The sequence below is a fragment of the Sebastes fasciatus genome, chromosome 23, assembly GCF_043250625.1.
Source record: "Sebastes fasciatus isolate fSebFas1 chromosome 23, fSebFas1.pri, whole genome shotgun sequence".
NCBI lineage: Eukaryota > Metazoa > Chordata > Actinopteri > Perciformes > Sebastidae > Sebastes > Sebastes fasciatus.
Genome location: NC_133817.1, coordinates 16,596,828 through 16,620,066, shown reverse-complemented (window position 1 = coordinate 16,620,066; position 23,239 = coordinate 16,596,828). Strand labels below are relative to the sequence as shown.

At 40.0% G+C, this 23,239-nt stretch overlaps 1 protein-coding gene across 1 annotated transcript in view; it reads right to left on the bottom strand.

Moving 5' to 3' along the window:
• The window catches only part of LOC141762360 (ELKS/Rab6-interacting/CAST family member 1-like), a 123,749-nt gene extending 103,059 nt beyond the window's left edge, over window positions 1-20,690 (bottom strand). Inside the window, exons 1-10 of the mRNA XM_074626449.1 lie at window positions 20,671-20,690; window positions 19,100-19,423; window positions 18,824-18,995; window positions 14,754-14,828; window positions 12,776-12,931; window positions 11,198-11,290; window positions 9,639-9,806; window positions 9,360-9,527; window positions 4,926-5,063; window positions 2,668-2,808 (exon numbers count right to left, since the gene is read on the bottom strand). Of these exons, the coding sequence (XP_074482550.1) occupies window positions 2,668-2,808; window positions 4,926-5,063; window positions 9,360-9,527; window positions 9,639-9,806; window positions 11,198-11,290; window positions 12,776-12,931; window positions 14,754-14,828; window positions 18,824-18,995; window positions 19,100-19,423; window positions 20,671-20,690 (1,455 nt within the window). The remainder of the gene's footprint in view (window positions 1-2,667; window positions 2,809-4,925; window positions 5,064-9,359; window positions 9,528-9,638; window positions 9,807-11,197; window positions 11,291-12,775; window positions 12,932-14,753; window positions 14,829-18,823; window positions 18,996-19,099; window positions 19,424-20,670) is intronic.
• Window positions 20,691-23,239: the final 2,549 nt, after the last annotated feature.

Genomic DNA, 23,239 nt, shown 5'->3' with positions numbered 1-23,239 from the left:
ACGGAGACAAAGAGTGATGATGAGGGAAAACATCTTCTCAGCGCTAGACGCCGAGCAGCTCTACTGAAGCGGTAAATTCAAAGTAATTCCTGGTAATTAACTTTATTAGGAGGTAAACGGAAAGAGAGCACACGTGAAATGTTGGTAATAATCCCCCATTGCACTGTACAATTGTGTGTGACTCTGAGCACAACTACAGAAACAGTTTTATGATTTTACAGTTCTTTATTATCTCAAGTTTGGGTTTCGCTGAGTTCCCAGATCGTATATATGTTATGGCTAATATTCTAAATATAGAATCCAAGTAGTATGAAGCCTTTAAGGTCTTCCTATAGCTGTGAGATTAACTCTGCCCCTCGTTCTTCAAAACCTTTTCCCATGACCTGTCTCCTTCCTCACTCTTCCAGCTCAATCCCTCCATCCGTGAAGTCTCTCTCCCTTTCCTTTCTGGTCTTTTCCTCTTTCGGTCGAGCCGGTGAAACAGAAACCGACGTGACCAGAAGGGGAGACACTCAGACGTGTAATTTTACCCTTGACTGACAATAGCAACTCCCGACTACGGATCATCATGTTTGACTGGGCTTTGGTCAGAAGAACCTTGCTGCTTACTCTGATTATATTTAGGTACGTACATATATATTGCTGTTGTCAGACAAACCCCACATCTGCGTTTAGCAGCGTAGAGAGGAATGCTTGTTTTCTCCGTCAGTTTTCCCATGTATATCTCAAATTATATAATGGGACTGTAACAGGTTTTATGAGCCCACAATCACTAAAATTAGCTGAAGTCAAAAAAGGCACTTTTCCCTACAACACATGCATTTGATTTTAGGGTGTATTTCCCCTTTTAAAGGGGACATATCATGCTCATTTTCAGGTTCATACTTGCATTTGGGGTTTTTACAAGAACATGTTTACATGCCTTAATGTTAAAAAAACACATTATTTTTCTCATATTGTCTGCCTAAATATTCCTGTATGAATATCCTCTGTCTGAAACGCTCCGTTTTAGCGTTTGTCTCTTTAAGACCCCCTCTCGAAAAAAGCTCAATCTGCTCTGATTGGTCAGTGTTTCCAGTCTTCCACATGTGCGCCGTCGTCATCTTCACAGCGTCACTGCAGCCGGGAACTAACTGTGTGTGTGTCAACTACACGGAGTTAAGCAGCACTTCTACCGGTGACTGTATGGTTGTGACATCACAACCTTACGGAAATCCTGACGGCTCATTTAAAAGCAAGTTTCTGAATAAGGGCTGTGTGCATTTCTCCGTGGATTTACCATTTTAAATACTTTCACAGTATTTATATAGTAGCTAGACCTGCTTTATAATGAAAAGAAATACATGGAAATCTCAATCTTTCTAAAAAAATGGAACCTTTAAAGGAATAGTTTTGACTGTACCCTAAATATATGATCATCAACTGGTTTGTTTAGAGCGAATAAACTTGGCTACAGCGTAGTTTGGTCAGAAGTTGGTGCTATAGGCTACGCATGGCTGTAATCTACCAGTAAACAGAGTAGAAGAAGTAGAGGTTTGCGAACTGGAAACAAAACAAGTAGGCTTGGCAATCTAACCATCTATGGGCAAGTTTTAATTGTTCTTTCATGTCAGCTAGTATTGGCCATGTGTCATGCTCTCCGGAGACGAAGACAAGCATTTGTGTGTAATGGGAATATTCGAGAAGACGCCAACAGTGAAACAGCGAATCAGTCATGAGAGGTAAATGTTCGTTACATTTGAGTTTATTCTGCAAAAAACGTTTGCAATTGAGGAAGTTTTATCAAATTTTGCCATTTCTATACAACTTTTCTAATGCAATACTTCAAAATGTGCATCAAAATATGTGAATGGAAACATGACTAATGGTATCTATCTTCTCATCTAACTAATTAAGTGCATCTCTCAAAATAACAAACACATAACAACACATTTTCAGTTTTGTGACGCCACAACGTAACTGTTTGTCTCGACACAACTGAGGTCACACCCTTTAGTGTGGTTGTACTGTATGTTTATGTGTCTCTTTACATGAAACTCTTGTGTGTTTACAGGTGTGCTTCGAAACGTACACTTGTTTATTCATTGTCTCTCTTGGTACTGAAAAAAGTGGAGCGTTAAATTTAACAAGTCATTTTTTTTATGCATCGGTGCATGTATTTCCTGTCTCGTGTCGACTGAATGTTGTAATTAGCTAGATGTGGTTTATTGTTTGGTTCTTGTTTGACATCTGGCTCTGTTTTCGTCCATGATTTGGTTCTACAGTTGGTATGGACACTATTATTATATAAAGAAGAGATTTTGGTGCTCCTGAAGTGGTTAATTTTAACTTTCCTACTGAGCTGTGCTGTACAACCGCTGCAGGATGACTAAAGCAAAAATGCTATGTCATCCTCTGTCTGTCCCTCGGTGTCTCTGCTGTGGTGTTTTGCATGAATCACAAAGAAGAATTCAGCTCCGATCACTGTTTTCATTGGTTGTGAAGCATATCGTTGTCAAGGAAATGTGACTGTTTTATCATTGTTGTCCTTCAGCACGAGGACCTTGGGAGGATCCGAGGTCTGTTCTACCGTGATAGATCAATCACGTTTCCTTGACAGGCACACGGTCAGTGTGTTTTTCTGACTTATAGCACAGATATGCATGAGAGTGTCTGTGTGTCTTCTACCTCGCGGTCAGCCAGGTCAGCCTGCAGATGGGAGACTTTCTCCCTCAACTCCTTCAGCTCCTTTCTGCTGGATTCCATCTCGTCCCCCTTTTCTCTTTCCTCCCTCTCCCGCTGCTCCTTCAGCCGCTCGATGATTCGCTCCTGGACATCAAGAAGGAGGTTAGAAGAATAGAGAAAAGAAAGAGTCGAGAGAGGTAAAGAACATAAGAGAGAGAGAGGTAGTCGTCAACGCTCCAACAGTTATTCACAGTCACTCAATATCAAGTTTCTATACTAATAACAGTCGCATTAAACTTTATGTACATGGCAGCTTTGACAGGATCTAACAGCCAACAGTGATTTTAGACACGTAATACGTTCTGGCACGAGATGTAATATTCACAACCACTAAAACACTATCGACGCTCTCCAGCTATAGAACAACGCAGCGGCCGGTTCAAGCAAAACTATGAAAGTTCAGACACAAAAAAGTGTAACTTACAATGCTATGTGTGTGTGTGTGTGTGTGTGTGTGTGTGTGTGTGTGTGTGTGTTACTGTACTCTAGTTCTGCCTTTGTGAGGACCAAATTAAGTTTTCAGCCTTGAGAGTGAAACATTTTTTTTGGAAAGTGAGGATATTTTGGCCGGTCCTCACTTTTTTATTTCCTTAAAGAGGACCTATTATGCTTATTTTCAGATGCATGCTTTCATTTTGGGTTTCTACTAGAACATGTTTACATGCTTTAATGTTCAAAAAGCGTTTTACTTTTCTCACACCAGCTGTGCAGCAGCACCTGTAATCACCCTTTGTCTGAAACGCTCTGTTTGAGCTCCCTCTCCCAAAAAGCCCAGTCTGCTCTGATTGGTCAGCTGGCCCACTCTGTTGTGATTGGTCAACCGGACCAAACACTTTGGACTCCACTCCAGCTCTGCTCTAACTAATTTTGTTTGAGGGCGTGCCAAACTAGCCGCTAGGCAGGTATTATGCAAATGTGTTACTTGGTGACATCACCACGTTACGGAAGAAAAGGCGGGACTTCAATCAAGGCGTTTCAGGCAGTTCAGGAGCAGTGTTTCTGTTGGGGAGAGCATCTCCCTTTGGAGTTTGTAACTTTGTAGACCTTTAAAAATAGTGTGTAACGCCCATCACAATTTCCCAGAGCCCAAGTTGACGTCTTCAAATTGCTTGTTATATCCAAACATCTGTCCGAAACCTGAAGCTATTTGATGTGCAAGGATATAAAACAGTGGAGAGACATTTGAGGCGCTGGAGGAGGCTTAAGAAAGTAGTTTGGATGGTTAACGTTTGGGTTAGGGGCTAGGAAGCGTATTATGTCAATGAGGGTCCTCACAAGTATAGACATCCAGGATAAACAGGTGATTGTGAATGTTCAATATAAAGGTTATCTATACTGTTTGCAAAGACAAAACAACTAGCATGAAACAAAGCACGACACTAGGTAAAAACACTTATTTCTGTTCTGTTTTGAAAACATAACACAGTGCATAACAAGAGACAGAGAAAAGGAGTAATGGTATAAAGAAAGCAAGAGGTGGATGGAAAGATGGAAAAGAAATAGAAAGGAAAGATACACAAAGGCACCAAAACAATGAGAACGGAGGAAGAAAAGCCTGTGAAAGTCGTTTGAGTAAAGTGAGAGTCGTCGGCCACCTCCGCCTGCCAACACTCACACATCTAGCTGACACCCCGAATATTAGTCACTGGACAATTAATAGCCCCGTTTCCTGTGTGTGTGTGCGTGCGAAGGAGATGGAGTCGGTAACATAACCGCGCATTACAGTACAAAAATATATTCTCATCAAACACTTTAAAGTGGTCTGCTGGTGTACGTGTCACTGGTTCGCTTCCCAGAATCGGGGTCGAGTCCCGAGTGCAGAATAACAGATCATCAAAACAGGCGGTTGAGGGTTCGGTTCCCATGCTCAGGTGGTTCGGGGCTGTTTTATGGCTGCGGCACCTGAATGTTTACACCCAGACGGTGACGGCATGCTTGTTGGGTCTGTTCCCATCAGTACGAGCGATGAGACAGCAGGTTAGATGGTTCGTAATCTTTTATAAATGCAGACTGTGAATGATTTAATAATGAAGCAGCCGATGTGATCATTGGTTCATTTCCATTTCTCCAGAGTCATTTGGTCGTTGCGTGGGTGGTCGGCTGAGTTGCTCATAGTGGTTTTATTATTAATGTAACCTTGCTCTGGAGTTGACCTGAGGTTGACCAGCGTTATGTGTGTGTATGTGTGTGTGTGTGTGTACCTTCTCAGCCAGAGCCTCCTCCAGTGTTCCCAGTGCTGTGTCAGTGTTGGAGGTGTCTGTCTGTAAAGACTTGACTCTGTCCTTCAGGCCGCCCAGCTGTTTCTCTTTATCTCTCAGCTGATCCTGGAGGTTCTCTATCTGCACAGAGAAAAAGGAGAGAAAAACTCATAAACCTAAGTGTTGTTTTTGATGCATAATTCACGCATTTAGCAGAAGAATGATATTATGCTGGCAAGCGCGTCGGCTCTAAAACTCGGCCAAAACAAAGCACTGGGGCAAGAAGCCTGTAACTAGAGCCCAGACGATAATGAATTTCTGCAGACAAACAGCAAATATAACGGCAATTTTTAAACACTTAAATTAAATTAGCTTTAATAACGACCATAAACAACAACAAATATAACAAAATATATGTGAACAAGACTCAAAGGTACAAAACTGCAGCCTATAAAACTAAACAAGAAAAACATCAGAGCAGTTATAAACTGAAATATATTAAACATTAAATGATGTGGTGTGTGTGATATGGGCAAGCGTGTATTATTAACATTAATTGACTTTTTGCAATTCATTTTAATGTTCTCGTGTCATTCTTCTGCATCTGAAATGTCTTGTTTCTTACAATCCGGCATATGTAGATACCAATTAATCAACAATAAGCGAAAAATGTCTCATAATATCAGCCTGGCCTGGCTCTACTTATTAAAGGGGGTGTAACGATACATCGATCCATATTGATATATTGATTCAATTATCAACGATCCAATATGAAATATGAAACAGGAGGTCTATTTTTATTGCTTTTATTAAAAAGAATAAATAAATGTCTGGAAGAGCCCAGTAATGAAATTGTCAAATCATAATTTAGTTGCTTTTTGTGAGTTCATATAAAGGTAACTGATATAATATAATATATGATATTGTCCCATATCGATCGCAGGCCCCTGAATTCAATCGGATTGAAATCATATCATGGCAGACTTTGCGATATCGGAAAATACTGTATCGTGAAATTTGTGATGAAACTTGTAATTTACACGCCTACTTATTAACAACAAATAATGATGGTTTAGATTATTTTTGAAGGTTTTTTTTCGGCAAAAAATGCATCATCATCATTACTCATTAAAACTAAATAAAAAAATGAAACAAATCTGACAAGTAATAAAATAATTATATCACGAACATTCAAATGTTTGTCAGATTCATTATAAAAAATGATTGGATTGGATTTTCAGGCCCCTTTGCTTATGTTGGCTTCCCATTTGGGGGCGACTCTTAAGAATCCATGGCACACCTAACGGGTGACATTGCCCTTTTCCCACCTATCAGTGTGATTGAGTGAGTTTCTCTGACAGCCAATAAACACACACACCTCCCACATTCCCTCTGTTTCTCTCCAGTTTCCTCCCGCACTAAAGCAGATGAATCTTTGGGTCAAAAACAGGGCGGTCCCGAATACAATATTTTTTGGGCTTCAAAGCTTTGGTTGAGAAATATTCGAAGGTATTTGAAGTTTTGGGACAGTGCTGCTGCCGCACTACTGTACACATTTGAATAGTGATTTGGAGGCTGATTACCATGGCAACGGTGAAAGCTTCAAAAGCATTCGGGTCAGCCCTAGTCGAAAACAAACACAAAAGCCCACAACACTGTCTTGAATAGGAGAGACAACTCCTTATACACAGGGTTGACTAGAGGTGCTGTCAAATACAAACTTTCTCTCTAAGCTTTGCCACCTTTAACTCTTACTCCAAATACTCTCTTTACCTCCACCTCTTTCTCCTCTTTCTCCCTGCCTCCTCCTGTTTCCTCTCACAGTGATTTGGTAGCAGATTAATTTGCTGTTAAAACACAAAATCAGCAGAAATAACCGAAGGACTCGCTCTTTCCCTGAGTCCACAATGTGTGTGTGTGTGTGTGTATATGTGTGTGCGAGAGATCACAGACGAAGATAAGGAGCTATGTCAACTTTGTGGTATTCATTAAATGATGGATGGAACAAAAGGTTGAGCAGCGCAGCAATAATAACAAATTGAGGAGAAAAGAGAGGGATGGAAAGCTCAATGTGAAGAGTGATCTTGGGTGGTAAAATTAAGATTTTTCACTCTCCCTTTCTTTCTTTTCTTTTTTGCTTCGCCGGAGAGAAAGGAAATCAAGCGATTGACGACCCGTCACAAAAAAAACAGAAAGTCGGATTGGTATGCAACCTTTGACTCCGCTGCAGGTGAGACGCACACATTTACAGTACCGCAGAGATCGTGGGTATGTGTGTGTGTTCATACAGTAAAACATTTCCAGCACCTCATTAATCAACTGTTCACCTGACAGCTTGACTGACACCTCCTCCTCTCTCTCACACACACACACACACACACACACTTGACATTGAGAGGCAGAGAGGCTCTTTGATCCCGTCTGCACTTCCTGAAACTGACAACTGCTGGATGCTCGGCACACACACACACATATATACAGTATTTACAAACCCCTACACACACTCAATGCCTGTCTTTTCCCTCTTTTTAGTCCTAAAATCGTGCGTAATAATGAACGGGAATATGTTAACAAAACAATAACCGGCTGACGCTTCTCTTCATCTGTGTCATGATGCTCCTCACATATAATATTTAACAACAAAGAGAAGAGGATGATGGGAGATCAGAAGGATTAATTCTATCATGGTAATTTCCTTCATGACTAACATACAATGACAGGGTAAAAACATGAGGAGGAGGAGAGGGACTAAGTGGAGAAGAAGAAAAGAAAGGTATTTTTAGTTTTTTTCCACATGCAAAGAGAGCAGAAATTAATGAAATCATAAGTGCAGATTAGATAAAGGAGGAGTCAGCAGCAGCGTCTCTGTCTCCCTCTCAGACGCCGGACTGTATTCTATTTGAAGACGGCAGAGGTCATCATTTATTGAACAGGAGGAACTCATTAGTATGCATCTGATTTCAAACACACTCTGTCTCTCTCCTCCCCCTCCCTGTCCTGCTTTATGTCTGCCTGCTTGATTGTCTCTATCAATTATTGGCTCGCACTCGCCATTTTTTTCTACGAGTGACAACTGGAGGCAGGGAAAGGGAAGAGGTTGATTTTAATAATGGGAGAATTCAACTGTAAACTGGATTTTCTGTAATTTTTGCACGTCATTTATTGGATGTTACCGTCTAAAACTGGAGATATATAACAAAAAACACACTGAAAAGTGGCCAAATACATGCAGAAAGCACCTGTATAGTAACTGTAGCTGCCGGTGTACCTGCCTGTCTGTGTGTCCTTCTGTCTGCCTGCTCACAAGTCTGTCTGGTTCAGCACCAAACCAACACACAGTCTTACAGCCCCCTCTAGTGGTTGTAGTATCACATGACAACATCTTATTCTTACATGCAGATTTCACTGAAAGAGTGACTTGCATGTGTCTCCATGTATATCATCCATCATGTTCCAAAACAACATTAGGCAATAATTATCACCCACAACCTTTTCATTTAAATAAAATCTCTTTCTATTGATCACTATTTGTATTCAGTCTGATTGAATCTATAGCTTGTTCAATTAAAGATTTTACTGTTTTGCTGTTCTCAAAATCTCAAAATCTTTCCAAGAGAAATTAATCTACTGAATAAGGAAGTGATTTTACGATTTCAGTGGCACTGACAATGGTTTGTTTAAAATAAAGAGAAGTACTGGTAGGTAGCATGAGAAGCGATAGCCACCGTGGCTAAACCAACCCATTGTCATCCCAACCCGTCACACACTGAAGCTTTGTCAGAACCCTCGGCATCACTTTTTGCAGTAAACAAGTGCTTAATGTTGTGAATTAAACAAAAACACTTAGGATTAGGCAACAAAACCACTTAGTTAGGTTTAGGAAAAAAGCTACATGGTTGGGCTTAAAACTACTATATTTTTACAGTGACAATGTGACTAGACGTTATGAACATGGGACATGAGCAAACAGCTGATTGTAAAGTGAAAGTGAAACGTAACGCACAGGACACAAACAGCGGTCTTCTGGACGAAAGCCTTGTGTTTTAGTAGGCTATAGTGTATGTCATCACAGTCACTCCCGGCACAGTTTCTCTGAGCGTTTACTGTTGCTGCGGATGGGTTTACATTGTAGTTAATGGAAAGCCCAGTGCGTCTCATACCGCCCTGGGAATGAGAACGGGCTGGCTAAACAGACAACAAAAATAGTGCCACCTATGGACGCTAAAATGATGCGAACCGGAAATCTAATTAGGATGATGCACCAATAGTGCAAACACTGTTTAATCTGTAAGAAATGCAGTCCAACAACAACACAGCAATGACTGCTTAGCTCCAAACATTTAACAGGATGACAAAGGTTTTAAGTTTGCATTACGGTATGATGTGCGACCAAATACTTTGATTTGGAAATCAAAGAAGTACTTGGTGTTTTCTTACCTTCTTCTGCAGCACGATGACTTTGCGTTCCTTGACGTCCAGCATGTCTTTGAGGTCGCTGATCTCTCCGTGCTGAGTGCTCTTCTCCTCCGTCAGCTCTGATATCTGTCCGCTCTTTTTAGAGAGGAGAGATTCCTTTTCCTCTAGACGGAGACGCAGCGCATCCACCTGTGCACACACAAACACAATTAAAAGTCAATGGAAATTAATATTTCCAAACCAAAGATCAATTTTTCCTGTGACGAGTAGCAGCAACTACAAGCGGTAGAGTAACTGTACCTCAGTCTGCAGTATAGCAGCTCTCTGTTCCTTGGCAGTGAGTGACTCCTTGAGTACGTCCACGTGTTGTTTACTGTCAGAAAACTGATTGTTCAGAGTTTCCAGTTTGGTCCTGAAAGCCAACAGCTCGCTGTCCTTACGACCGAGATCCTGCTTTGCCTGTTCCATCTGAAAACACACGCACACACACACACACACACACACACACACACACACACACACACACACACACACACGACATGAAGAGATGGGAGAAGAAATACCCAGTTAGAGTGTGTACTAGAGAGGATTACATGCTTATTTATATCAAAAAGCATTAAAATCCACTATAAGCTTTACTAAGTGAGCACTCGTTCTAGGGTGCATTTGAAGTTTTAGCCATTACTCATGACTCCATTGTAGAAGACCAACAGAATGAATGCTTTAATTCACATTTGAGTAGTAAATGGGTCAATTCGGAGTTCAGTGTCTTGCTCAAGGGCACACACTGATAGTTCTTCAAAGAGAGGAGCTCTAATAGACCCGCCTCGTCCACATTAAATTGAATAGAATTTATACTGAATAAATTATGAGGGGCCTCCTACGTGGACTACTGTGTCAGTTTATGCTCAGGAAGCTGTGAGTTTGATCAAGTATAAGGCTGCATTCACACCAGATCAGATCCTTGCGGCGATTCACTATAGGGTTGTGCGGCGGTGTTGGAGAGTCACTCTAATGGCCCATTAACTGCGACGATTAACGTCTTTTGCTCTGTCATGACTGGGTTGTATAGCTCTGGATCAACGGTTACGTGATCGTCCGCCACAGTGTGACATCGGGTTGCGTTTCTCCAAAAGTTGATTCTGTTTCTACTCTACTGCTTTTTTTCCCAGCACTCCCTCCAGCCCAAACGCCCTACCTCCCTACTTGCGTTTTCGCCGCACTGCTGGATCTGGTGTGAATGCAGCCTAATCTAGAGACATTGAAAAGGAAAAACTATCCTTGTTCCTAATTTCTCACCTGGAAAGGAAACAACAGTTAGACACACATCAAAGTGCAGTGCAGTCTTACACACCTATTAAAACATCCCAAACTACTTATTTGTGCTGTACAAGTGGGTCAGGGTCAATTCTTTCAGTTATCCCAAAATGTGTGCCTAAAGTTACTTTGGCATCTCAATGAGGTGATTGGGGGTGAATTTAACATGACATAAAAAGAATGGACCCAAACCACACAGGAAAGTTAGTCATATAAAAACCTCGGCAAACTAATCCAAGCCACTAGTTGAGAGAAACCTCATGCAAGAAGAAAGAGAAGCAGGTTAGATATATGCATTCTGTAGCACAGCTGGATTCTCAGTCTGTAACTGTACAGTTCAGACTGCTTGAAAACAACTATCACTGTCAACAGCCGTTGGTTTAGAGTTATAGTTGCTCATTGCTGTCTGAACACACTACTGGGATTCCACTGGGAATCTACTCAAGCAGCTGCCATGAACCAGTCGACCTGGGAGACGGAAAGATCGAGAGAGAGATCAAGAAGCAAAGAGCAAATAGACACCGAGGTGTTGTGTCTCTTACTGAGGACCCATCCCGTTGATGCTCATTGGCTCGTTGCTTTAGCGCCTCCTTCTCTGATTGGCTGAGAGTTAGCTCTTCCTTCAGCTGCTCAACCTGGCAGGAGCAGAGGGCGTCACCATGACCACAACAAATCAGCTGCCACATTCACAGGCCACATACGGCATATCCAAACACCTCACATGCATGGAATAATGCATGAAACCCACCTACTGCACATCCTGTGTGTCAGTGAGTAGTACAGTTTTGATGTTTATGTCAAACTTTAGGACATGGAGGACCATGAATCAATATGAAAACCTAATACACTCTAGGTTCGCATACATCATACAAGCTGTAATTGATATGTGCCTGTAAAAAAGGAGTCATGTAACAGGTTTTGTCACATAAACAACCATTAAACATTAAGTGAGGATATAGAAAAGAAGGAAAAAAATCTACTGTACCATCATATACTGGTACATAACTATATTGACAATGACATAAAATAATGTAATCCTTACTCAACCTAAAAATCTCTTTATCTACATCGATACTAGGGCTGGGCGATATGGCCAAAATCTTCTATCACGATACAGGTAATTTCATATCTCAATAACGATATATACAGTATTACGACAAAGCATGTTTTCTGGTAATTCAATAAATAAATATTAAGTCTATATGAAATAGAAATGGTTTTGTATACTCTCGTGTGAATTGAATGCTTGAGAAATGAAAAGCACTGAGTATTTTCTCATTTAATCAAGAACTTTAGTGCAAAATGATCAGGTTTTCTGAGAAATTTGAGATAGTATGTGCTTGTTATTATCAATTTAGACGACGATATCTCGATATCTGATTTCATCACAATATGATTCCATTGAAAGACGATAAATTATCATATTGAATTTGCACAGACCTAATTGATACTGTAGTTTTAATCAGAATACACACCTCTCAGATGTTTCTATGACTTCCTTATGCCCTTATAAACAGGCCCAATATTGTTTCACTGTAGAATCTCCATTGAACAAATCTTACTTGAGCCGTTCATTATATGTGAACCAGTATCTTGATTCATAGTTTCTCTTGACTAACAAGTCATAAGGACGTTTCTGGTTGTTGACCCCTGGTCTTAAATACATTTTAAGACTGCAAACATGCTGATGATGTCTGTGTTTCTAAAGAAAACTAGGATGTAAGGTATTGAATGTATTACTATAAACATCAAGAATGCATGCTAACAATGATGAAATCAAAGAATAGGAGCTATAAAAAAAAAAAAGAAGCTGTACATTACTTCCTTCTACAAAAAACACGAGACAAAAACACACATTTCAACTCAAACAAGCAAACAGAGAAAAAACATTGACTGCATTCCCAAACTGTCTCGTCTCCCCACATGACAGAAGTACTGGTTTGTTTTAATGAGCGTGGCTCCGCCAGTAACCCTTTCTGTTCCTGACACTAAAGCTGTATCCGTCAAGTGGAAGGAAGTCGAGTTATTTCCCAGCAAGCAAAATCCTGCAATCTTTATGAAACACGAAAAGCAGAAAAACTGTGTGTGTGTGTGTGTGTGTGTGTGTGTGAATGTGTCACCTTGTTCTTCATGAACTTGGAGTGGGATCTGTAGACCTCCATCTGTTTGATCTCCTCCTCCCTCTCCTCGCTGCTCAGAGCTCCGTTGGACTTGAGCATGTTCACCTCCTCCTCCAGCTCTCTCAAGCCGCGCTCCATTGAGCTGATCTTCGCATCCTGGCAGGACATCAACACACTCGTGTTAAAAGGAAAAGACCAGGTGGGATTTACTGTACTGTACCTGGGCCATAAATATGATCAAATACTGAAATGTATTCCTCTGGTGTTTCTGACAGATGAGCAGAGCTGGAAAGTCAATCAAAGAAAGTCCATCCGAAAGGTAACATCAGCTAGACTGAGGGATGGAACATATATACGGTTGTTCATCTTCAGTACTTGCAATACCCAAACTAGCTGGTTTGGAGATGTAGTGTCTGACCATTATGAAGTAGCTGACAATGAAACATAACTGTACTGATGTCTGCATTATGTACCCTTCAATCCTTTAGGTATAGCCTTTAATTTGTCCGATTTGTCCTATCTGATCTCTTATACTGGACACTTTTACAGAAGGAGGCAGCCAGAGACACAAATTATTTCCTGTTACTGTAAATTATTGCAGGTTTGAACATCTGTGCCTCCACTAGAGGGAGCAATTACAGTATATTGGGAGTTTTTAAGTTTTTGACAGTTGTTTTGGTAGAGTTAGGAAACTCCTGTTCTCCTGAGTCTAGTGTGGGATATAGAAAACATAACATAGTTGTGGGTTTGTGTTCAAATTTCCAAAAAGTATGTTTGCAACAGATTGTAGGCAATTTTTTTGACTGAAGCTGGACATCAAAGGCAATTCATCTACACAAATAGCTCATGAATGCAAGTAAACATGAATGATATGACCACATTTATGCAGGGTCAAGGGAACAGACTTTTGGGAAAGGAAAAATTAAGGCTTTATGATACAAATGATAGTACACAGGCATTTTAGTTACAAAGATAATTGTGCAACAAGCAGGTTGATATCATTTCAGATAACTTCTACTGTTCACTTTGGTCTGGACAATATGGAAAAATAACTAATATACAATAACCCAGCAGAAGACCCTCTACTGATATGAATATCTATCTGATTAAATGTAAAAAAAAACATTTTTTAAAATGCTGATGTTGAAACTAAAATTGAAATTTTCAGGTTGATGTTCTCAAATGAAATCATCCTGCAAAAAGTCTGACTCAGTAACTGTGTCATGGTGTTAATTTCAGGTTATGTATCATGATGCATAATACTGAAAAAACAACATTATGTTACATGATTGATAATAAATACTGCTTATATGAGGTTGATATCTGATATCAATATTTGGGAGTTCTGATAACCATATATAAAATATAAACTTTATTGTATTTGTCATATACTGTACATGCAGGTACATACATGAAATTTGACTTCTGTATTTAACTCATCCTTAAGAGCAGTGGGCTACTGTAAAGCGCCCGGGGAGCAGTTCGGGTGTCTCGCTGTGGACACTTTGACATGTAGCCAGTAGGACAACCACTCTACCCACTGAGCTACAGCCGCCCCTTATATATTATTATCATATTATCTGATGGAAATTTTTTAACATAAAAAACTGTATACAAATTCCTTAAATTTGTTTAGTTTTTTTCTAAATTGAGATAGACACATTGTGGGACATTTTACAGCTCAGAAATTAACTTGTCAGTGCTCTCCAGTGGACACTTTGAACTTAGGTCTAATAATAAATATTGCAAGCATCTAGTACATACCATATGTACAGTATGTACTGTATGCACAGTGTAGTACAGTGTTGGAAAGGATATTCAGGCAACAAGAAGCTTTTTGTGTCGTCGATTTGCATTAAGTTACATATTTCTGAGACAAGATTCTATACATTTATCATACTATAGAATAAAGTGATGCTGTTTTTAATATAAAGCACAGAGACACATTTACATGAAATAATCAACAACACATGTTTACCTTCATTTCGATGACGGTCTGCAAGGCCTTGGTCTTTGTAGATTCTGGAGCTGCTTCGTATCTCCTGTGCAGCTCCTGAGAGACACAGACACCACGATAGTCAGCGGGAGACAGAGAGGGAGGGACAGAGGGACGGAGCGAGGGAGGAGAAGGTCGTGGGCTAGGACAGAAGGAGACTGACGGACAGGGATGGAAGGAGGGCTGAATGGCCGGTGTAGGCCGGGGAGCAGGAGCAGGGAAGGATGGCGAGTGCTGTAGGGAAGGATGGACGGAGGAGGCGACGACGAAAGAGGGATAGTGGGGAGGACAGGAGGAGGGGAGGATGACGGGATGGACGGAGCGGCGATGGGAACGAGGGGACGCTGCGGGGAAGGAGGGAGAGGAACACAGTTGGTGATGGCGTGAAGGGGAGAACAGAGGAGAGGGTTGAAAGAAGGGAGACACGTGGAAAGGAGGCGGAATAGGGACGGAGGGAGAAACTGGAAAAGAGGGAGAGATGGGGATGGAGGGGGAGGCGGGAATGTGGTGTCTCCCTCTCGCAGAGGCGCTGGCTTTTAGCCTCCTCGGGTCGATCCGTCCATCCCACATCCTTCCAACTGTAAGGAACGCTACTAACTATCTCACACTGTCTTTAAGCCTCAAATGGGAACGAATGATCAAATCTGACGGCCTCAAATGATGTTAATTCAATGAATTAGCTCAAAGCTTTGAAGCCTTCGGGTTAGAATGAAATCTAAAATGGTCTTGAATCTAAAAAAAAAGTCCTAATTAAACATTATTAAACAATTCAAAAGAAAGAAATCCAGTTTTATGGCTACAAATGCTTGAAAGTCAAACTACAGAAGCATCACAAAATAATATCTAACATACATCACTAACAAAAAACCCTGCAAGAATTTGGTAGATCTACACTACATTTCTATTCCTGAAATTCTCAAAAAAAGTCTCAAAATGTAATTTGCTGAGCTACATGCAATAAAATCCTATCTGTCTGTCTGTTGTCCCCACATCACAAGTCACTAGTCAAATGAAGTGAGAGCAAAGGGGGACAAGAAGAAGGCGGAGTGTAGTGATAGATATAAAAGGCACAAAAAGAGAAAGAAAGGACAGGGAGGAAGAGTACGAGAAAGGGAGGGAATGAAAGCAGAGGGGAGGACGTAGCAGCGTATGCATCACTGCTCTCCTTTGGAGGAAACACACTGACAAGACGCTGACAAAGACGACTAATGCATGAGCCAGGAAGCACAAAAACACACATATGTGAAAGGGATAGTAGGGCGCCTTGGCTTAAGGCGCTAGTGTGAATTGCTGTATTCAAAAACGCCTACTTTCGAAAGGAAGTAGCGTGTCTGTGAGCGTGACTGGCCGGCTCACGAGTGAGCTTTTTACTTCAAAAAGGCAGATAATCACAGGTTCCCGTTAACTTTATAAGGGATATTTGTGTTATGATGTTTATACAAACCATCCATCAACAGGGAAACAGAAAAAACTCTTGTCTGCGAGACCGGGCTATTGACAGAGCTCCAGCCAGCTCATAGCGGGGTCTGTGAGCATGACTGCCCGGCTGGTTAGCTAGGGACCCCGTCAGGCGCTGGCTTGCTGTCACGCCAGGTTATCTAAACTCCAAAAAACATTCATTTTCATTAAACTGTCAATATTCACAATCTATACAGTTGATTTCTCACCTCAAAAATTCTGAGAAGTGAATTTATTGTTGAAATAGCTAAGATAAAATTTCAAAAACAAGCCGTTTTTGGCTGCTGTTGCTGTAACAATAGACCTGCACTGCATTATGGGATACAGTAGGAGAGGTAGACTGGTCCGATGTATACTGGAATTTGTTTCCAAATCAGTACGACATCCGGGTATTTTTGGCATACTGTAGATTTTGCTTTTGTTTGCATACTGCATACTAAATTTTGGCCAAATCAGTACGTTCTACTAGTATAGTAGTAGTAGTTTCGAATAAACTCTCATACACACACTCACACTCACTTCCTGGGGAGTGTTACAGGTCAAATTAGAACTGATGCAGCCATTGCAAAAGTATGGAAGAACAGAAAAGCCATAATGATTATAAGCTTAAAATCAAAAGGATATGTAATTGTAAAACGTAATCACTACTGAATACTTAGTGTAATTCAAATAACAGTGAATTTGTAGCCTTTTACAGCCTTTCTTTTCACAGAAGTCTTATTTTTTACTGCACACAGCTCCACCCCCACTGGGGACATTTTTGAAGAATTTTGAAAATAGCTGCAGGACGCTACAACGACTGCTCGGTTAATTAGTGAAATGAAGAATGTCAAAAAAAAAAGAAGTGTCAGCGGTGCAGCAGGAAGTCTGCAACACAAATAGACCTTTCTACATTCTTTACCTCTGTAATTTTCACTTTAGCCTAGACTGAAACTCTCCTCCAGATACTGCGTAATCTTATTCTGGTTTTCCTGAAGTCTTTTCTGCTTCGCAATTAACAATGTCTGCTGGCAAATACTGCCAAAACACAGAAACTCTGTCCAGCACAGTGATGCAACGTGAGGAAACATGGGCCAGAGTGGTGATAATGTGAAGAGACTGTATCTCCTAATTATGTTTAAACCCTCTCGGAAAGAAAATTATCTTGCAGCCTAACTCTCTTAGTCATTTGCTGCATAAGATACTTTTAATGAAGCTTCACTTGCTCTTGTGTGTGTTTCTGTGTGTTTGTCCCTCACAGCTGTAGCTCATGGTTCATTTGGTCGGTCATAAAACACTGAAATATTTTTCAGTGTAACTGAAACAGTTGTTAACCTGGTGGCTCGGTGAGATAAATTTCATTATCACACATCAGTCTGCACACTGACACATTAGTGTATTAGTATTAAAGTCTTTTTTTGTGCATGTTTCCCTACTGTATTTGTATATTTTTCTTGTGAGACACGAGCAAGTGCAGATAGTGAAAATAAATTGCCCTTCTGGGACAATAAAGTCTATCTATGATTGATTAATAAACATTTCATTTTCATCCATTCCCTGTATGTTACACTCTTTGTTTTTTTCAACTCAATACAGTGTTTTTTATTTGATTATCATATTATATATATATATATATATACACTATATATTCCATGCACTTATTTGTGGAGGACGGAACCACGGATAATGATTAATAATTAATAATTACATTTCAAAATAAATTTAAAATTAATAAAATAAATAAATAAATAATTTAAAAGTTCATAAAAATAAATAAATAAACAAATAAAAGGGAAAATCAAATAGAAGAGTAGATAGATAGGGGAATTAATACAAATGTAAATAAAAAAATAATTAAATTAAAACAGAAATGCCTACATTTATGTTTTATATAATCTTTTGTACATTTAATGGCATATTTATTTATTTATTTATCGAGTAATTTATTTATTTATTTATTATTTTTCTTATTTTGGCAGGTTCCGTCCTCCATACTTGTTACTTCATTCAATTAAGTTTGGAAAATGAACCTAGTCCTGAAAAAGACATCATCAAAAATGAGTTATTGCTTCTGAAAATGAGTGTGTCCAGAAAAGACGTATCAAAAGTATTTTGTATACTGAAATAAACATTTTGTTACAGAAAAGTTGAATGTCCATCTGTGATAATTTGTTGTTCATTAACAGCTCCTCACCACTAGAGGGAGCTGTTGTATAAAACAACAAATGTGCTGATGAACTGCGAGTTAAAACAGCTGAGAGAGAGATGTTAGAAAAGAGACTAAGTAGCAAAAAGAAAATGCAATAAAATGTGCATTCCTGTGTATTTGTGTGTTGATGTTTCTGTGTTGTATTAAAAACTGAATTGCGAGCCAAGAGTGGAAGGAGCCAAAGGCCTTGCCTGGATATGACATGGTGTGATTTGCACACGCTCACATCTGGCTGTGCACAAAGACACACACCCACACACATGGGAATGCTTGAATGCACTTTGTTCTCCCTGGCCAGTCACACACACACACACACACACACACACACACACACACACACACACACACACACACACACACACACACACACACACACACACACACACACACACACACACACACACACCTCTCTGAGTTGTAGCGTCTCCTTGTCTTTTTGCTCCAGGAAGCCCTCCAGTTGGTGGATGGTCATCTCTGCATCTGCCAGCCGCCTCGTTCGTTCGTGGTCCTCCTCGGTCGCCCGTGACGACAGCCCTTTGCTCTGCAGCATTTCCAATAACTTCTTTATGGATTCATCCCTGTTAGAAAAGAAAGGAATTAAAGCAACACTTCACACGCTGGCAGCCTGAAATGGCAGCGAGAGGTGCCGTGAAATCATGTAACAGTGAATTTCACACTTTACCTGGCAGTTAGTGTGTGTTTCTGTGTGTCTATCCTCAGCTCCATCTCTTCCACCGTCTTCCTCAGGAGAAAGAGCTCTTTCACCTGCCGCTCGTACTCGCCGTGGAGACGCAGGAAGTTCTCCTCCGTCATGTCCTGAGGGGGGATGGGCTGGCCTCCGAGGTGACCGGACTCGGAGTAATCGGACTGGAAGAGCTGGTTGAGGTCCCGCTGGATTCTGAGCTCATCTTGTAAAGCCTGGATGGTGCACTGGAAATGCTGGAGGGAGAGAAAGAAGTTCAATTTAGAGTTATAAATGGAAGTTAACAAGAGAGGGGTGAAGCTGCTGAGGAGATTAATAGATATTTTTACTGTTCAATTGCACTACAGGTCTATAAAACATTTGCAGAGGTATTGTGAAATTGGACGTCCTTTGGGGCATCTGCTATAGCAATGCTAGCTTTGTATTAATTGCAAGGAAGCCATTTTTCCACCTCCTTCTGAGGTGTTCTGGCCATGTCCAACTGGTAGAACAACCCAGGGTGGACCCAGAGCATGCTTTTATCTCACCAGTCGATCTGGGAGGACTATCACCAGGAGGATCTGAGGTAAGTTACAGAGCAAACGGTTATTTGGCCTGCTGTGCTCATGCTGTTGTCACTGCAAACCTGTTATGGATTAGCAACTTGAAAAGAAATGGATAGTTGGGGTGAAATCAGACAATAGTCCTTTTTGCAGAAGTTTTTCTTGTCTTCTTTGAGATCTAGTTGGGCCAGGTCACAATAAACCCTGGCTTCCTGTTAACTTACATAAAAATGATTCTGGTGCAATCACACGCAATAAGTTATGTAGAGCTGCAACGAAAGTCGACTAATTGATTAGTCGATCGACAGAAAAATAATCGCCATCTATTTTGATAATCGATTAATCGTTAAAGTAATGGCACAAAATGGCGTTTTCAGCCTCTCAAATATGGAGATTTCCTGCTTTTTCTCAGTTTTATTTCATATTAAACTGAATATTTTGGGGATTTAGATCACAAAAAAACATTTAAAGACATCACCTTGGACTTTGAGAAACTGGGATGGACATTTTTCACTATTTTATGACATTTTATAGACCAAACGATTAATCCCTAAAGTTATACTGATTTTAAATCTGGGAAACAGCAAGCACTAGTATTGGATCAATAATAATAAATGATAAACTTAATTTATATAGTACTTTTCTTTAAAATGTGCTTTAAAATACAATAAAACAATAATAATAAAATACAAAAATACAATATAGATATATAAATTGAAATGAAATAAAATGCACACAGATAAAAGCCTTTTTTAAAGAGGGATGTTTTAAGAAGAGATTTTAAAAAGCAGTGATAGATTTAGTAAACCTAATTTTAGCATTTAGGTTGTTCTAAAGTTTGGGGGCCCGGATTGCAAAAGCCCGATAGCCAGAAGGCCACTATCAGCTAATCTTTCCTATAATTAGGGGCCTGAAGGTCAACAATCAAAACATATAATAAATCAATTTAAATCAATGCAAAAATGAACTGGGAGCTAATGCAGGGAGGCAACAGTATTCAGTGGATACCCTGAGATGAGGTATCGCATCGGGGAAGAAAAGGTTGGTGCACCCTTAATGGTTATTGATGTGAACATGTTAAGCCCAAAAAGACACTCTATGATGTTGAATGATACATATAAACACCACTTGACTGCAGTGATCCATAGATCAATGTGTTTGTTTAAAAACCACTCAGTCTGATTGAGTTATACTTGGATCAATACTAAAAATAGATCAAGGCTGACATTTGCAGCCCGTCTGTGTGAGTCACTGGTCGACTGAGACAGCATACAGTATGTGTATGTCATCTTGAGTGTGTGATAAAAGCGTGTTGGCAGGTTAGTATCACTCCCATTAAGGACAACGTGACATGACTACCCCTGAGTCAGACAAAAGGAGAGTTTAAACTCTGTGTGTTGTCGCTGCGATGTCCCCCAGGCTTTTGTAAAATGCGTCACACATAACCTGAACAACATCCAGGCCATCGCCACACGAGTCACGCAGTATTTCCAGAGATAAAAAAAATAAATAAAACAGGTAGCTGAGAGAGACGTGCATGAACGAGAGTAAACAGGAGATTCAAAAAATAAAGTTAAGAGGTTAAAAAGGCAGAGATGCTATCGCTCCCTCGAAGCTACCGTTAAACAACATCGACGAGAACGAGATTAAAGTAAAAGAGAAAGAGACAGATGAGGGGAGGCATAGAAAAACAGTTCTTAGACATTAAGGAAGAGAAAGGAGAAGAGAAGAAAAAAAGATAGTGACCACAAATACGTTTTATGCTCGCATAAACAGACAGAAAAAGAAGAGGATGAAAGGTAACTAGATGATATCAAAGCAGCTGTCTACTGATACAGTAGCTCTGCTTTATGTTGCGTGACAGCCGGGGCTGCGTGTTTCCTGCTTTGTCTTGTTCCCTTCATCTTTATATTTCCATTGAGACAGATGTACACAATATTGCAATAGAACACAAAATATTGTTCTCTCCTTATTGTATTACTGTTTGTTTGTCTGCTGACTCATACAATAGCTCTTCTCACACACACACAAACTTGTGGAAGGCTGACATTTACAGACAGACAGACACGAAAGCATCCTTTCCCTCTCTCTCTGGTTTAATCCCTCCGTCGCCATGACAACTATGATTCCTCCAATACAAACACTGACCCACCCATATGATGAAAGGATGCAAGAATTTGCACAAAATTGTTTTGTGTTGTGCATAAATTAGTGCATAAAGTTGATTTATTAGCCGATCAACACAAGATTCACTGAAAATAATCTTAATTTTATTTTTGATTAATTGGTTTAAGTATGTTATCAAAAGAGAAATACAAACATTTAGGAATTAGCAGCTTTACTCCATCTAATCACGTTGTAATCTTAATCTTTTTAGGTGTTTCAGTACTTATCCTTATTTTCTGACACTTTCACAATAAACAGTTACCACGTACACACACTTGAGGGTCAACTAACGAGCTTAAAACCCTGTAATTTCCCGCTGCCTTCTAATATTTATTGCCCTTAATTTAGTTTTTGTCTTTATTTTCATTTTTTTATATTAGTATTGCCTCTAAATCTGTCTTTTTTATTTCTTTGTATTCAATCTTTTAAAGTTTGCTTCCATTTCCTTTAGAAGTTCAGATGTCTGTAAACAACGGTTCGTATGATATCTTACAAAAAAGTTATTCCTCCCCTTTTCGTGCGTTTTCCTACGACTGTCCAGCAACGTGTGTCAACTTCCCTCTCATTACATGCATACAGTCTTTTCAAAATAAACTTCCGTCTTCACAGGAAACAACTTGGTTAGATTTAAGCAACAAAATGACTTAGTCAGTTTTAGGAAAAGTAAGGGAGTTACATGACAAACAAATCAACATTGACATGTGGTTTGACACCGGTCTCCTGGGCAAAAGTCGGGTGTTTTTTGAGCCACCCATCCACCCTGACCTCCTCTCTACTCTGCATTTGATGCTCTTTATACTTCCTGGTTCACAATTACGTGGATTATATATGAATTGATTTCATGGGATGTATACGAATTACAGTGTTGATGTATGAAATAACCTTTTACCGAAACAACTGATCCAATAATAGTAAAAAAAATAATCAATCGATAAAAAAATGTATCATTGGTTGCAGCCATAGTTATTAATATAAACAGTATGTACACAGAAAAACACAGCTGTGTGTGTGTGTGTGTGTGTGTCAAAAGGATAGAGTGAGAGAAACACACACACACATACAACCATACTCACAGTAATATATAGTATTCCTGAGCTATTTAGGCATTGACGAAATGCACATGCATGCCTACATGCATCATTGCACACTGTAATCATTAGACAGGGAAACACACACATACATACACACTCACATCAAGCATCCGAAAGTATGTCAGAGTTGCAGAAATGAATGTGCGTACACACACACGCAAACACACACACACACACACACACACACACACACACACACACACACACACACACACACACACACACACACACACAAAGCCTCAATAGTCTCTGCCTCGCTGCCTATGTTAACACAAGTCAGTGTGCTGCTGAAGTCAAGCAAATACAGTGTGACTGGGAAC